At 44.5% G+C, this 15,335-nt stretch overlaps 2 protein-coding genes across 2 annotated transcripts; both read left to right on the forward strand.

Moving 5' to 3' along the window:
• The first annotated feature begins 1,927 nt into the window (after positions 1-1,927).
• Positions 1,928-5,710, forward strand: LOC128733144 (glutamate receptor ionotropic, kainate 2-like). Its single transcript, XM_053826772.1, has 8 exons — positions 1,928-2,006; positions 2,633-3,612; positions 3,676-3,920; positions 3,981-4,170; positions 4,232-4,596; positions 4,655-5,085; positions 5,146-5,420; positions 5,480-5,710. Exons 1-8 carry the CDS (start codon positions 1,928-1,930, stop codon positions 5,708-5,710), a joined length of 2,796 nt encoding a protein of 931 aa, XP_053682747.1.
• Positions 5,711-13,590: 7,880 nt separating this feature from the next.
• On the forward strand, positions 13,591-15,332 carry LOC128733014 (60S ribosomal protein L10). The gene is made up of 4 exons (XM_053826540.1): positions 13,591-13,682; positions 13,994-14,022; positions 14,341-14,809; positions 15,022-15,332. Exons 2-4 carry the CDS (start codon positions 14,000-14,002, stop codon positions 15,187-15,189), a joined length of 660 nt encoding a protein of 219 aa, XP_053682515.1. The 5' UTR covers positions 13,591-13,682; positions 13,994-13,999; the 3' UTR covers positions 15,190-15,332.
• The last annotated feature ends 3 nt before the right edge of the window (positions 15,333-15,335 follow it).

The raw sequence follows: 15,335 nt of genomic DNA on the forward strand, positions 1-15,335 counted from the left end.
ATAATCCCTGGGATGTGTAAAATATGTTGCTTGCCGACAAATTTCCTATTCTTAGTCCTTCATACAAGAGTTGGGAAGCAAGACCAATCGTTAATATGCACAACTCTTTTTGACATGATAGGCTCATTACTATGAATGGACGTGCTGCTGCAGTAGGTGTAAGTACCCTATATTCATATTTATATTCATGAAGAAAAGTCCACCATCCATCATCTCACCAGAGCTACCAAGAAGAAAGGAAGTATTCATCGTATTGAATATCCTTTCACTTCAGGGCTTCAGAAAACTGGTGATTTTCGTTACAATTATTCACAGTAGGGTATGTTGCTGCTTCGTCGTAATTGCCTATTTCCGTCCTGTCCAACACAAATTATTAAAAATATCAGCATTTTTATGACACACAATTCAAAACTAGTGATTTTCTAATATTTTAGTTTGTTGTCTATCATACGCGATCAATCAAAGTGAGCTGAGATCGATTTAAATCCTTTTTATCATTAAAGAAGTCCTACTAACCAAATTTCCTGCGTTTTTTCAAGCGACGAAGAAGAAAATGTCGACTAATCGTTCTAATTTCCGTCATTCAAAAATGAAAATAGCTCATGCAAGCCATTGTCGTTATTCTACAGCCAGGAAAACTTGCCTGACCTGCAGAAATTTTGCAGAATAACATTTGTTATGCGCGCTAGCTTAGTAAACATTATTGTGATTTTTAGTTCGGACGATGAAAAATTTTGATGGACGGATTTTAAAACGGTACGACGAATTTAAGATATAAAGTCAGTTGCGTAATTTGAATAAAATGCTTTAATAATCGCTTTTTAGTGATTTCAAGGGGCACGGCCTTCCGATCCGTGTGTTTTAGTCAAATCAGCAGCAGAACTTTTGGAGTATTCATTAAATCCTCCTAAGAAATGATGAAAATTAGAGTGACTTTCCTTACTACGATGGGAATTAGAAATAAACCCTACCTAATGTTGAGAAATATTTGCTCGTACCTAATCAAAATATTCATCTAAATCTAAAAGTTGTGCTGTAACTATTTAAATATAGGATAGGAGGCTTCGCTCATTAGAGATAAAAATAAAATTAGTCACAATCATCATATTCGTCGGCGTAAACATTGTAGTAGGCCTCGACTTGTTTTGCACGTGGTAAATGTATATTTTAGTCGTGTTAGTTGACAAGCATACTGCAACACACATGTAACATCGAACATTAGCAGTGCTACATGACCTACCTTTACTAAAATGTTGATTTCAATCAAACGTTCAGAATCAGTTAGGCGGAAATAATCTGCAAATTGAATTTCACTTTTTCCACATGCTATATGGGTGTGATACAGTAAGCCCCGATTATCGCCAATGTACGGTTTACATCATTTGTCTCGAATCAGCCCTGATTCGGATCAACATGTGATAGAACCTTTTGCGAAAATAGAACCGCATACCATAAAACTAGTTTTCATTAAAGCACACACATTCAACGCCTGCTAGGAAACTGCATCCCGAACCATTCCTCTGCCAATCAATGTGTTTAACAACACTTGATTTAAAAATAAATCCATGTTTTCGGCCCGAAACCGTGTCAACAGCTGACGGAAGCAGCTGATTCAGTCAGTCGGTCAAAGTCTACCATAGAGAGCATCGTCACCTGTTTCGCGGGGCACACCGTACGGCGTTACACCCTCCAACCGGCGCGCCTCGTCGGTTCGGTGAGCTATGAAAACTCACACTGTGCACAGACAGGAGTACAGCGACTTTTCACGGCGCGATTTTTCCCCACCCGGATCAGTCGGCCGGTGATCTTCGTGCGGGACGTTCACTCACGACGCACGTTCGGTTTCTGGCCTCTGCTGTTGGGAGTGTTGACAAAAGATCAAAAGTTAGTCAGTCAGTAAACTAAAAGAGACGGCGCCATATTGGAAATGTTCCGACTGCTGCTGTCGATCGCCGTCGGTGCGTTGCTGTGCTGCTGCGTACGCAGCAAGCGGGAAATTCCGATCGGTAAGTTTTGATTACGCTTGCTTGATTGTTTACGCTATCGTGAATCGAATCCAATCCAATCCCGAGGGGCTGTAATCGATTGTAATTGGTGGAAAATCGATTGCTTCGATCGGTGGCAGTGGAAAAAGTAAAATGGCGGCAGTCGCGTCTGTTCCCGAGGGTTGTGGTCGTCAGCAATGGTGCAGAGATTGTGGAATTATCCGTGAACTGTTTGATTGATAGTTTTCTCAACGAAAAAGATATGATTATAGTGAAGCCCTCATTAACATTTCACTTTTGCTTTTGACTTTGGGTAACGCAGAGAAAAATGTTGATTTGTGAGACGCCATTTTTAGTGGGAAAAGTTGCGTGCGCAACTTTTACCGAACCGATCCGAGTCCAGCCGACTGAACACGTGGTTGTCGGTAGCGAAAGCTACCGAATGGATTTGTTGTCAAACAAATCCAATCGCGCGCAGCAATCGGGAAACGAACTGACTCTGTCGGATCGGAAACCGTTGCCATCGCAACCATTCGTTTATTTTGTTTGGTTATAAGAAATCACCATGTTTTCAACATAATTTATAGACCAACCTCATGTTTTGTTATCTTGACCTTTATAATGCAAAAAACTGCCCCTTTTACCAGGTGCAATCTTCCGGGACAGCGCGGACGAAGCGGTAATCGCGTTCCGGTACGCGATCGAACGGATCAACATGCACGAGAAGCACTTCGAGCTGGTGCCGCTGATTCGGTTCGTGCCGAACATGGACGACAGCTTCCGGATGGAGCGGCGAACGTGCGAACTGGCGGCCGAAGGGGTAACGGCGATCTTCGGCCCGAGCTCGCTGCTGAGTGCCGGCATCGTTAGTTCCGTTTGCCGGACCATCGAGATACCGCACATCATCACGCACTGGGATCCGGAACCGTTGGGCGGTGTCGATCCGGACCTGCAGGCGATGACGATCAATTTGTACCCGGATGCGGATGTGCTGTCGCAGGCGCTGCGGGATTTGATCGTGGACTACAGTTGGAAGAGTTTTACGATCATTTATGATAGCGATGAGGGTTTGATGCGGTTGAAGGATATTCTGCAGATACACGGACCTGGGGATAGTCCCATCACGGTGCGTCAGATCGACGACGATCCGGATTATCGGCCGCTGTTGAAGGATATTCAATCGTCAGGCGAAAGCCATATCATACTGGAAGTCGATCCGAGCAAGATTTTGGACATTCTACGCCAGGCGAAGGAAGTAAAAATGCTGGAAGAGTATCAGAACTACATCATTACGTCGATCGATGCCCACACGCTGGATTTCGATGAGTTCCGGTACTTCCGGTCGAACATCACAGCCATCCGGCTGATGGACACTAAAAGTTTCGAGATTAAGAATGCCGTCCATGACTGGGAACAGGGCGAGGCGAGGCAGAAGAATGATTTCCGAATCTCGCCGGAACATGTTTCGACCGAGGCGGCGCTATACAACGATGCAGTTAAGATCTTTGCTACGGCCATCCGGGAGTTGGATGCCACCGAGGAGATCACACCGTCCAAGCTGTCGTGCGGGAATAAAAATTTACGGCAGTGGCCGTTTGGATTAAGGATCGTTAACTACATGAAAGTGGTTGGTATTGAAGGGAACACCTAAAATGAGTAGTTTTTTGATTAAAAAATTATTTGTTTGTAGAAAACCGAACACGGAATTACTGGGCCGATCATCTTCGATGACGATGGCCGTCGAACCTACTTCCAGTTGGATATTATTGAGTTGAATCAACATGAAGGCTTCAAGAAGATTGCCACCTGGGATCCTCGGAACGGTGTGAACTACACCCGCAGCCAGGAGGATGTTCATCAGCAAATCGTCGAGTCCCTGCAGAACAAAACTTTCATCGTAGCTTCTCGACTTGGAGCGCCGTTTCTGATGATGAAGTAAGTGCCATCAACTTTCTTAAAATGAAATTCATTCGATCCTCTTCCATAATTCAACAGGGAAAAGAAGGAAGGAGAATTCTTCGAGGGCAATGCCCAGTTTGAAGGCTACTCACTGGATCTAATTGACGGAATCTCACAAATACTGGGCTTCCAATATCGAATGATTCTGGTTCCCGACGGCAAGTACGGATCCTACAACAAAGTCACCAAGAAATGGGACGGCTTGGTAAAGCACTTACTAGATCGGGTAGGTTGTTACGTCAGTAAATTCCTCAAACACACGTTCCAAATCTTCCTCCAACTTCCAGAAAGCCGACCTTGCCATTTGCGATCTCACTATAACGTACGAACGGCGGACGGCCGTGGATTTTACGATGCCTTTCATGACGTTGGGAATTAGCATTCTGTATGCCAAACCCGTTCCCCAACCGAAGGATCTGTTCTCCTTCCTGTCACCTCTGTCACTGGATGTGTGGATCTACATGGCAACCGCCTACTTGGGTGTGTCGGTACTTCTATTCGTACTTTCACGAATGGCTCCAGCCGATTGGGAAAATCCACATCCCTGCAAGCAGGAAGACGTCGAAGAGGTCGAAAACATTTGGGACATGCTGAACGCCCTCTGGCTTACCATGGGTTCCATTATGGGTCAAGGTTGTGACATTCTACCCAAGTAAGGTGCTCAAATTTTCCCCCGACAAACCTTCCAACTCAACAATTCTTAATTTCAGAGCCGTCTCCACCCGTGTCGTAACCGGAATGTGGTGGTTCTTTGCTTTGATCATGCTTTCGTCGTACACCGCCAACTTGGCCGCTTTTTTGACGATGGAACGTATGGATGCGACCATCGAAAGTGCGGAGGATTTGGCCAAGCAGAGCAAGATCAAGTACGGTGCCGTGCTGGGTGGCAGTACGTTGAGCTTCTTTCGGAGTTCGAATTTCAGTACCTACCAGCGGATGTGGGCCGCTATGGAGTCTACCCGGCCGTCGGTTTTTACGAAGAGTAACGACGAGGGCCGGGACCGGGTGCTGAAGGGTCGTGGGCTGTACGCCTTTCTGATGGAGTCCACCTCGTTGGAGTACATAACGGAGCGGTACTGTGAGCTGACGCAAATCGGTGGTTTGTTGGATTCGAAGGGTTACGGAATTGCTATGCCTGTCAGTAAGTATTCCCGGAAGCACAATGTTCAAAGAACCGTTGTCAAAGGATTTTATTTACCAGATTCACCGTATCGAACTGCCATCTCGGGAGCGGTCCTGAAAATGCAGGAAGAGGGTAAGCTTTCCCAGCTGAAAAATCGCTGGTGGAAAGAGCGACACGGTGGAGGTCGCTGTGATGCTCCGGGAACGAAAGCCGCCGGGGATAGTGCAGCCGAGCTGGGTATCGACAACGTTGGTGGTGTTTTCGTCGTTTTGGCATTTGGTTGCTTCTGTGCTTTCATAATTGGAATACTGGAGTTTTTGTGGAACGTTCGGAAGGTGGCCGTTGATGAAAAGGTTTTCCCTTTGAGCAAGTTTCAAAGTGTTCTTCCATCTCTAAACTAATTTCGTTACAGGTTACTCCCTGGGAGGCCCTGAAAGCAGAGCTAAAGTTTGCACTGAACCTATCGATCACTAGCAAACCGGTGCACAATACTTTGAGCGAGTCTTCGTCGGGTAAAAGTCTGACGCGGTCCAAGTCGGAGTCCAGACGAGATTCGGGATCAGCTGGAAGGGTGAATAACATTCGTAGTGGTGCCAGCTTTCCCAATATGGACAAAATTGGGTTTGCTTTTAGTAACAAGTGAAATCTATGATAGATCGAAAGAATCATTGTTAATTTGAAAATAAAAAACAGTAGCTAAAGGAAAATGTATGACAATGTGTGAAAAAGTTAGCAAATAATAGGTCGGAATCAGCCTATCCGCACTCATAAAATATTTTCTAGTCAATTAAGTTCGTAGCTAAAAGATGTATTGGCATAAGAAAATAAAATAAACGATTTAGTCATATATGTACATTTGTTACGCTGTCATTCGTTACCCTGTCTGGTGTTCCGCAGGGGAGTAACCTGGGAGTGCTCGTTAACGGGTGCATTATTATCCCGCCTGGCTGTAAACTTATTTACGCTGATTATCTGAAATTATTTCTTATCGTCCGAACTTTGATGGACTGCTGTGAACTGCAACGATTCTTCACCCTTGTCTTTGAGTCACCAACTGGGGCTTGCGAACCTTGTGTGTGTCGAAATGTATTGTGATTTCGTACACACATAAGAAACCCTTACTATACCGTAAACCTAGGTGTATTACTCCCAACTCTGCTTTAAACATCACGACGTTTCTCACATCATAGCACGTGCTAATACAAACTTTTGCTTATGAGGCATATTATGAGGATGGCCAGAAAGTTGCCAGGAGGCCAGGAGGAGGAATTCAGGCCGGTTATTGAAAAGTCCTGCGTACACCCGCTTACGAACGAAAACGGCCGACGACTCATTGACTTCGCGGCCACCAAAATTTGGCCATACAAAGTACCTACTTCCGGCACAATCTCCCGTATCGGTACACCTGGAGATCACCACAACAGACGAACTCGCGCAAATCGGCCACGTTTTGATTGATGAAAGGCACTTCTCGGATATCATCGACATTAAAACCTATCGTGGCGCGGACATCGATTCTGACCACTACTTTTTGATCGTAAAAGTGCCCGAAAGAGTTTACGTTGTTACTGACATTCGGTACCATCTGGAACGACTCAAGTTACCTGAGTACGTTCAATGCCTTGAGGCTGCTCTCCGGGTGCCATCAACGGCGCAGCGCTGAGAGTAGTCGTCGTAACGGCTGGTTAGACGAGAAGAATGCAGCGCGGGGGTTGAACGTTGACGCTGCAGCAGGGGACCCGTCAAAACGTGGAACGATAGTAGACAGAAAAGAAGATAGCAAATCCTGTTTTTCCGTTATAAAAAGCGATGTCTGGAAGAAATGGAGTACGAGGTCATGGAACAGCTGTATCGTTCCCAGGAAACGCGTAAATTCTTTAAGAAACTGAACGTATCCCGCAAATGCTTTGTGCCGCGAGACGGAACATGTAGGGATAAAGACGGAGGGATCTTGTCGGATGAACGTGAGGTGATCGAAATGTGGAACCAAAACTTCAATGAGCACCACATGGCGCAGAGACGAAATACCAATACGGCGGATTATGATGATGCACCGACCCCCACAATAGGTGAAGTGATCGAAGCCATCAAGCAGCTCAAGAGCAACAAGGCAGCTGGCATAGATTGCATAACAGCGAAGCTTATCAAGGTGGGCCCGGATAGGTTGGCTAGCTGTCTGCACCACCTGATAGTCAGGATCTGGGGAACAGAACAGCTATCGAAGGAGTGGAAGGAGGGAGTAATATGACCAATAAAAAAGAAGGGGGTCAAGTTAGAAAGTGAGAACTATCGAGCGATTACTAACGCCGACTAACGCAAGTAGATTCGTCGGAAGTTATCAAACCGGTTTTGAGGACGGGCGATCGTCAACGGACCTAATGGTTGTACTGCGACAGAACCTCCAAAAATGTCGCGAATAAAAAATCCCTATGCACCACCTATTCATAGATTTCAAGGTGATCTACGATACTATCGACCATGAAGAGTTTGGAAAATTATGGACAAAACGGCTTTCCCGGGAAGCTGACAAGACTGATTAAGGCCACGATGAATGGTGTTTGGTGCTGTGTGAGGATATCGGGCGCGTTATCAAACCCGTTTTAATCACGCAAGGGATTTCGACAAGGCGATGGTATTTCTTGTCTCCTCTTTTCCTATTCTGTTGAACAAACATTGCGCTAGAAGGTGTTATGAAAAGTGCGGGGCACGTTCCTCAATAAATCTAGCCAATTTATCTGTTTCGCTGACGACGTAGATAGTGTCGGAAGGACGTTCCAGAACAAGTAGCAACGGTAGCTGAATTGCAAGAGTAATTGTTGTTTACGGGTTGGTTTAAGGCGATCAAAGCTGCATAAAGTAAGCACTTAAATGGTGTTTGAACAAGCGATATTTAAGCTACTTTAGGTTTTCAAATAAGCTCTCTCCCAAAAGCTGATAAACAAGCTCAATAGCGGATTTTTCTGCAAAACGATTTACTTTTAAACAGCTATAAACATCATACTGTTTTACAGCTGCTTTAAAGCGACAAAGTGGCTTTATGAACTGGTAGAAGCTTTCATTAGGCTCATAGCACACATACTATCAGATCATAGAATTTCGCAGTTGGACTGGCAGTAAAAACATATATCAGTATCAGTATATATGTATTGACTGCTTCAGGTGTAAAGATATTTTCACTGTCTGTCCTGTAGATGCAGGTAAGACGGATCATAGGGTAATCAACGTATTTAGGACTCCATCAGCAGCTGTACATAATGTGGACACTTCCATTTGATTTTGCTGTAAGTGTCCAAATTATATACAGCTGCTGATGGGGTCCAAGAAACGTTGGTTACCAAACAGTGAGTGCTTTACGGATCAGAAAATGGCGGTTCAATTCCCGAAAGAAGACGACATACATTTTAAATTAGCTTCCATATACGAATTAAAGTTATTCTAAATTAAAAATATTGCATACGACGCCATAACAAAATAAATAAAAAATGACGCGTTTCATTTTTTAACTAGATTTTTTTTGGCTGCATAAAGGTTGATTAGACATTGATTAAGCATTGCAGAACTAATTCTTATTCTAAAAATAGAATTGGCAGCATTGCACAAATTGGCAATTTAAAAACGCGTGAAAGCCTCCACCGAATATCACCCTTCCCTTCTCTTCTTCTAAACATTGCCTATTCCATTCTATAGGTTCTATTACTTTTTGGGGCATAAATTACACTAAATACTGAGCTTCTTGCCCAGTTAATGTTCATCACTATATTTTCACTTTTTCGCCGACGATTTTTCAGTAATGTTTTTCGGCCATTCCAGTCGTCACATCACTCGCGAAACTTAACTTGAGACACAGAAAACTTTAGTTTACCACCCGAACAGTATTGTAATGATTTTGCACAAACTGTTCACTTGAATTGATATGAAAAACTTTATGTACTTTATTTCGATTGTAATTCCGAATCCGCGACCATCGTTATTGTACGTTGCCAAGGAAACGGATGTATATGTGGAGTGATGCCATATTTACGTTGAGCATGAAATTGACCAATAATTTTCGCTATTAAATTATATTAAATTAACGGTCGTAGAGTGTCGAAAATATACTTATAAAATTCACTGATAATAAAATTCACCGTAAACAGCATTTTATGTAATAGAATTACTGTCGGATCTCGTTCAACAGCAAAAATAGATACGCGATTCTACGTTTCATAGTTCTTCATAACAGATTATTACCTACTACTAGCAACTCTGTTCTTGTCGTGAAAGTACTGAAATCAGTAAAAAATGCAACTGGACTCTGACGACCTTCACCTTAAGTTTTATTGCTTCTTCGAAAGCAGCTATTAACAATCCCGAAGCATGATTAAAATTGCCAGATTTGGATGTTTAAGAGCTGAAAAAAAATATTTATTTCTATAACTAAACGAAACCATAGTTCAGCCACAGGTTGAATAAAATCAGCTATAAAAGCGTTTGATCAGCCTGAAATTCTCGTGAACTATGGAAATGAATTCCTTTTAGTTCTATTACAATTTTAGAAGAACTAACTCATTTCCAATTAGTTCACGATATTTGTGAGTCCTACGACGCTCGTAAATAATTTTCAATTTTTCTGATCCTAAATTGTTACTTGGGCTTCTTCTTTCACTTCGCAGCCCCCTTTTCGTCCGCAGTCGCCTACTTCCGCTTAGCACCTTCCAGACACCGACACCGCCTTCCCTTCTGGATGTTGCGTTTGGGCGTAGATCGACTTTTCTGATGCTAACGTGCTCACACCGGCTGCTGGTATTGTAGCAACCGGGCCACCGGATCGGGATCTATAGCGATTATTCGGGATATGAGCACAATGGGGGAAATTATAAAATGTTGAGTGGGCGTCAGTTGAAGGCGAGGATGCAGGCTGCTTTCTTCTTAAATAAGGCTTTTAATTTTACTTGAACGACTAGTAGGGTACGGGAGGGTATTTTCAGCCGGCTTCTAAATTCAGCCTATTTTCCTTTTCTTTCGTTAATAAAAATACTTTGCCGACATACACTTTTAATGTTATATAAATATTTTCTCAAGACAGTTAGTAATCTACTGTTTTTTTTATTAAAAGAGCGTCAAAACCACCTGTTCTTCCACTAGAACTAGGCCATAGGCCGAAAAAATAGAAGCAATAGCTTGATGGGCCGAAAGTACCCTCCCGTGCCCTATATCCGGTACGATCCTTTTCTCTACCCAGGTAACCAATAAGCATTTCCAATGCAATTTAAAAGCAAGCCAATGAGCATTTAAGTAGCCTTAAATACTACTTAATAGCTATTTTGGCAAAATATGCGGCTCCTTTACTGCTAGCCCTCTTATAGTGCTGACAATGATTATTTGCAGCTAGTAACCGATAAGAAGAATTTAAATAGAATTGTGGATGCCAATTTACAACAGTTATGCAGTCAAAAGGCTGATAAACAGCAACCTGCAGTATAAAACGCCAGGAATGCTAATAAACGATTGATTTACTGCTTATACTAATGCTTATTGTAGAAAATTCAAATTGAAATTGCACGACCAGTCAAAATGACTGGTCTGGTATATCTAGTGTTAATGTAAAATTTTTTTCAGGTCTTTATTTACCCATTTGTGTGAAGGAATTTGATCCGAAGCACCTTTTTCCCGCGCAAGGATATCCACAAAGCCACCTGGAGATCACCTGACCAACGTACAATGAACCAAATTGACCACGTTCTCATAGAGGGCCGGTTCTTCTCTAACATCACGAACGTACGCTCCCGTCGGGGAGCGGATATAGATTCTGACCATTACCTAGTAGCAGTACATGTGCGCTCAAAGCTGTCCACCGTATACCGGACACGTCAAAGCCGCCCTCCTCGGCTGAACACCAGGCAGCTAGACAACCCACAAGCTGCCGAGAACTACGCGCGAGTACTGAATGAGGCACTGCCCTCTTCCGAGGAGTTAGGTGCTTCAAACCTCGAAGACGGTTGGGGCAGAATACGCTCGGCCATCGGAGAGGCCGCTACCGCGGCACTAGGTATTGAGCCTCGGAGTACACAAAATGATTGGTTTGATGGGGAATGCCAACAAGCGGTGGAAGAGAAAAAAAATGCTTGGAAAAATTATCTAAGTATTGCCACTAGAGAGAACCTGGCCAAGTACCGACGAGCTAGGAACCAGTTGACCACGATCCTGAGGAGAAAAAAGCGCCAAAAGGAGGACAGAGATCGTGAAGAATTAGAGCAACTATTCCGAGCTAATGACACGCGCAAGTTTTATGAGAAGGTGAACCAAACTCGAAAGTGCTACACACCGAAACCTGACATGTGTAGGGACGAGGGAGGGAATCTAATTACAAACGAGCGCGAGGTGGTCGACAGGTGGAAGCAGTTCTTCGATGAACACCTCAATGGCGAAGTCGCAGAAGGAGGCGGAACGGAAATTAACCTAGGAGCGCCCATGGAAGATAGTGATGTCCTAGCACCTGATCTCCAAGAAGTCAAACGAGAAATCAGGCTGCTGAAGACCAATAAAGCCGCTGGGAAGGACCGCCTACCGGCAGAGCTTTATAAACATGGCGGAGAAACGCTAGCAAAGGCTTTACACTGGGTTATTTCTAGGATTTGGGAGGAGGAAAAGCTACCGGAGGAATGGATGGAAGGAGTGGTTTGTCCCATCTACAAAAAGGGTGATCGGCTAGACTGCTGCAACTATCGTGGAATAACGCTGGTAAACGCCGCCTACAAGGTACTCTCCCAGATCCTGTTACGCCGGCTGTCACCGATAGCACAAGGTTTCGTAGGGAATTATCAGGCGGGTTTCATGGGGGCTCGCGCAACTACGGACCAAATTTTTACTATCCGACAGATTTTGCAGAAATGTCGGGAATACAACGTGCCCACGCATCACATCTTTATTGATTTCAAAGCAGCATACGATACAGTCGATCGAGACAAGCTATGGCAGATAATGCACGAATACGGTTTTCCGGACAAACTGACGCGACTGATCAGAGCTACATTGGATCGAGTGATGTGTTTCGTACGCATCTCTGGGACACTCTCGAGTCCCTTCGAGACGCGACGAGGGTTGAGACAAGGTGACGGTCTATCCTGCATGCTGTTCAACATCGCTCTTGAGGGGGTGATCCGACGAGCGGGTATCGAAACGAGAGGCACGATTTTTACCAAGGGTAGCCAACTTCTAGGCTTTGCAGATGACTTCGATATCATTGCCAGGAACTTTGCGACGGCGGAGGCAATCTACGCCAGACTGAAAGCGGAGTCTAGGAGAATTGGGCTAAAAATAAATGCGTCGAAGACCAAATACATGAAAGGAAGAGGCTCAAAGGAAACAAATGCGTGCCTCCCACGGACGGTAACCGTTGACGGCGACGAACTGGAAGTGGTAGAGGAGTTCGTGTATTTGGGATCGCTGGTGACCGCGGACAACAACACTAGTAAGGAGATCCAGCGGCGCATCCAAGCGGGAAATCGGGCCTACTTTGCCCTTCGTAAAACGCTACGATCAGGAAACATACGCCGCCGCACGAAGCTAACAATGTACAAAACCATTATTAGACCGGTAGTTCTTTATGGACTTGAAGCCGTGACGCTGCTTACGGAGGACATACGCGCCCTTGCCGTGTTTGAGCGGAAAGTGCTGCGGACGATATTTGGCGGAGTACAAACGGAAAGCGGAGAGTGGCGGAGGCGTATGAATCACGAGCTACAGGCACTGCTTGGGGAGACTCCCATCGTACATCTAGCGAAAGTTAGCAGGCTACAGTGGGCCGGACACGTCGTAAGGATGCCGGACGACAGTGCGACGAAAATAGTCCTCTTCAACAACCCCACCGGCACCAGGAACAGGGGGGCCCAACGTGCACGATGGCTCGACCAGGTCGAAAACGATTTGCGACTTCTGAGACGACTAGGAAATTGGCGACGAGTGGCCCAAGACCGAGTTGAATGGAGACGAGTGCTTGAAACAGCACGAGCCACCCCGGCTCTATGCTGCTGAAGAAGAAGAATTTTTGTGCCATAAAGTTAATTAATTCGAATATTTTCACTTACCTTAACGTAGATAAACAAATTTCTTCCAATATTTCGCTATCTAAATTCCTGACAATTGAAAGGGTTAATCAAAAATTGCATTTTATTTCAGCTTTTTTCAAAAATGTATGGAGCTTGACAGCGATTTTACTTTTCATCACTTTTTTTATGCAGCGCCTCCAAGCGGGCGATAGCTTGTCAAAAACGCCTATTGGCAGAATCGATGACGACTAATTTTACCTTAATGTTTGAAATATAACGAAAAAGTGTGCTGAAGATAACGACGCGATTCAATCGAAAATAGCACTTTTATGAACGTAAAAATTGAATGTAAAATCTTGGTAAAATTGTTCATACAATCAGCAATACATTTCGTTTGATTCAGTGTAGCACTTTTCGCCTCGATTCGATGCGCATCAGCCCTGATACTTTCGCAATCACGCTGTCATCCCACCGGAAACCGACGCGCTGTCAACCTGTCTGACAGCGACTGTCAGCCGCGCTCTTTCCGGTGTCGATCGTCCACCAGCCTGCACACTGTTTTGTGAGCGCTGGTAGAAGAAATTTCGCGTAAGTTCATTAAAAATATTACTTTTCGTCGATAAATTGTCTTCAAATTGAAGCTTAGCCGGTGCTTTTCACAATGAAGTAAAAATTTCTACTAGTGAAGTGAGAAATTTTCGTTAAAATTAGTTGCAAAAAATGTTCTTAGGCTAACAAACGAAGTTTGAAACATTTTCGCTTTCGGAATGGCTGACGTTTACTGAACGCAATGCCGAAAGTTGTGTGAAAGCCCAGCTTCCTTCTTTTTTCGTGTTAATTTGTAACTTTGGATAATGTGCACAGAGGGTTAATTGTGTTTTCATTTCTTTCTATTACAGTTCAAAATGGGAAGACGTCCCGCAAGATGGTAAGTTTTTGTTTTGTGATTCAAAATTACTGGTTGAGGTGTTGAAAGTTGATAACCTTGTGAAATCGTAGTTAGTGTGACTAGCCTTTCTAGTTTTTGCGGTTAAAACCGCAAGTCACCGAAATGAATCTAATTTAGTGACTATTTACTTGGAAAGGTAGATTAAAATAAATGGCAAACAATAGGGTGAGAAAGGTGTCCACATTTCAATGGAATCGCTTCTCAATGTTGTTTGCTACAATCAACTAACTAATCTAAGTAGGCGTGTGTGATATAAGGCCGTGGTTTTAATTTGTGTTGTTTTTTTTTCTTCCGCAGTTATCGCTATTGTAAAAACAAGCCGTACCCTAAGTCTCGGTTCTGTCGGGGTGTTCCCGATCCGAAGATCCGTATCTTCGATCTGGGTCGCAAGAAGGCTTCGGTCGAAGATTTCCCGCTGTGCGTCCACCTGGTGTCCGATGAGTACGAACAGCTGAGCTCGGAAGCGCTGGAGGCGGGCCGTATCTGCTGCAACAAGTATCTGGTTAAGTTCTGCGGCAAGGATCAGTTCCACATCCGCATGCGGCTGCACCCGTTCCACGTCATTCGCATCAACAAGATGTTGTCGTGTGCCGGAGCCGATAGGCTCCAAACTGGAATGCGTGGTGCCTTCGGCAAACCGCAGGGAACCGTCGCTCGGGTACACATCGGCCAGCCGATCATGTCCGTGCGTTCGAGCGATCGCTTCAAGGCTCAGGTCATCGAGGCACTGCGTCGTGCCAAGTTCAAGTTCCCCGGCCGTCAGAAGGTGAGTTTCGCTGGTTGAATTGTTCCCTGCATAAGTATCTTTCTATGATGATATCGCTTTCAGAGCACAGGGCTCTGATTCCCGCGAAGCGGGAAATTGATTACCATTTAATCACGTTGACTTACCACTGATGTGCTTTTTCTAGTACCAAACCTGTAATTTGAGTTGAAATGTGTAGTAATTGGACGGGTTTTCTTCGTACTCTCTTCCAGATCTTCATCTCCAAGAAGTGGGGCTTCACCAAGTACGACCGCGACGAGTACCTGAAGCACCAGGAGGAGGGCCGTTTGGTGAACGATGGATGCGGTGTCCAGTTCAAGAATGACCACGGACCGCTGGTCAAATGGGAACAGCACCAAATGTCGCGCCTGAACGCCTAAGGGCGGCAATGAACTTTTTTTGTGTGTAAATTAAGCTTTGGCTGAAAGAGGAAGGGAGAAAAACCTAAACTGTATGAAGACCGTTTGCAGCGAGCGCTAAAAATCGTTTCATCGAAATAAAGTTTGGCTTCATTTTGATGGAAGTT

The sequence above is a fragment of the Sabethes cyaneus genome, chromosome 1 (assembly GCF_943734655.1).
Source record: "Sabethes cyaneus chromosome 1, idSabCyanKW18_F2, whole genome shotgun sequence".
Taxonomy (NCBI): Eukaryota; Metazoa; Arthropoda; class Insecta; order Diptera; family Culicidae; genus Sabethes; species Sabethes cyaneus.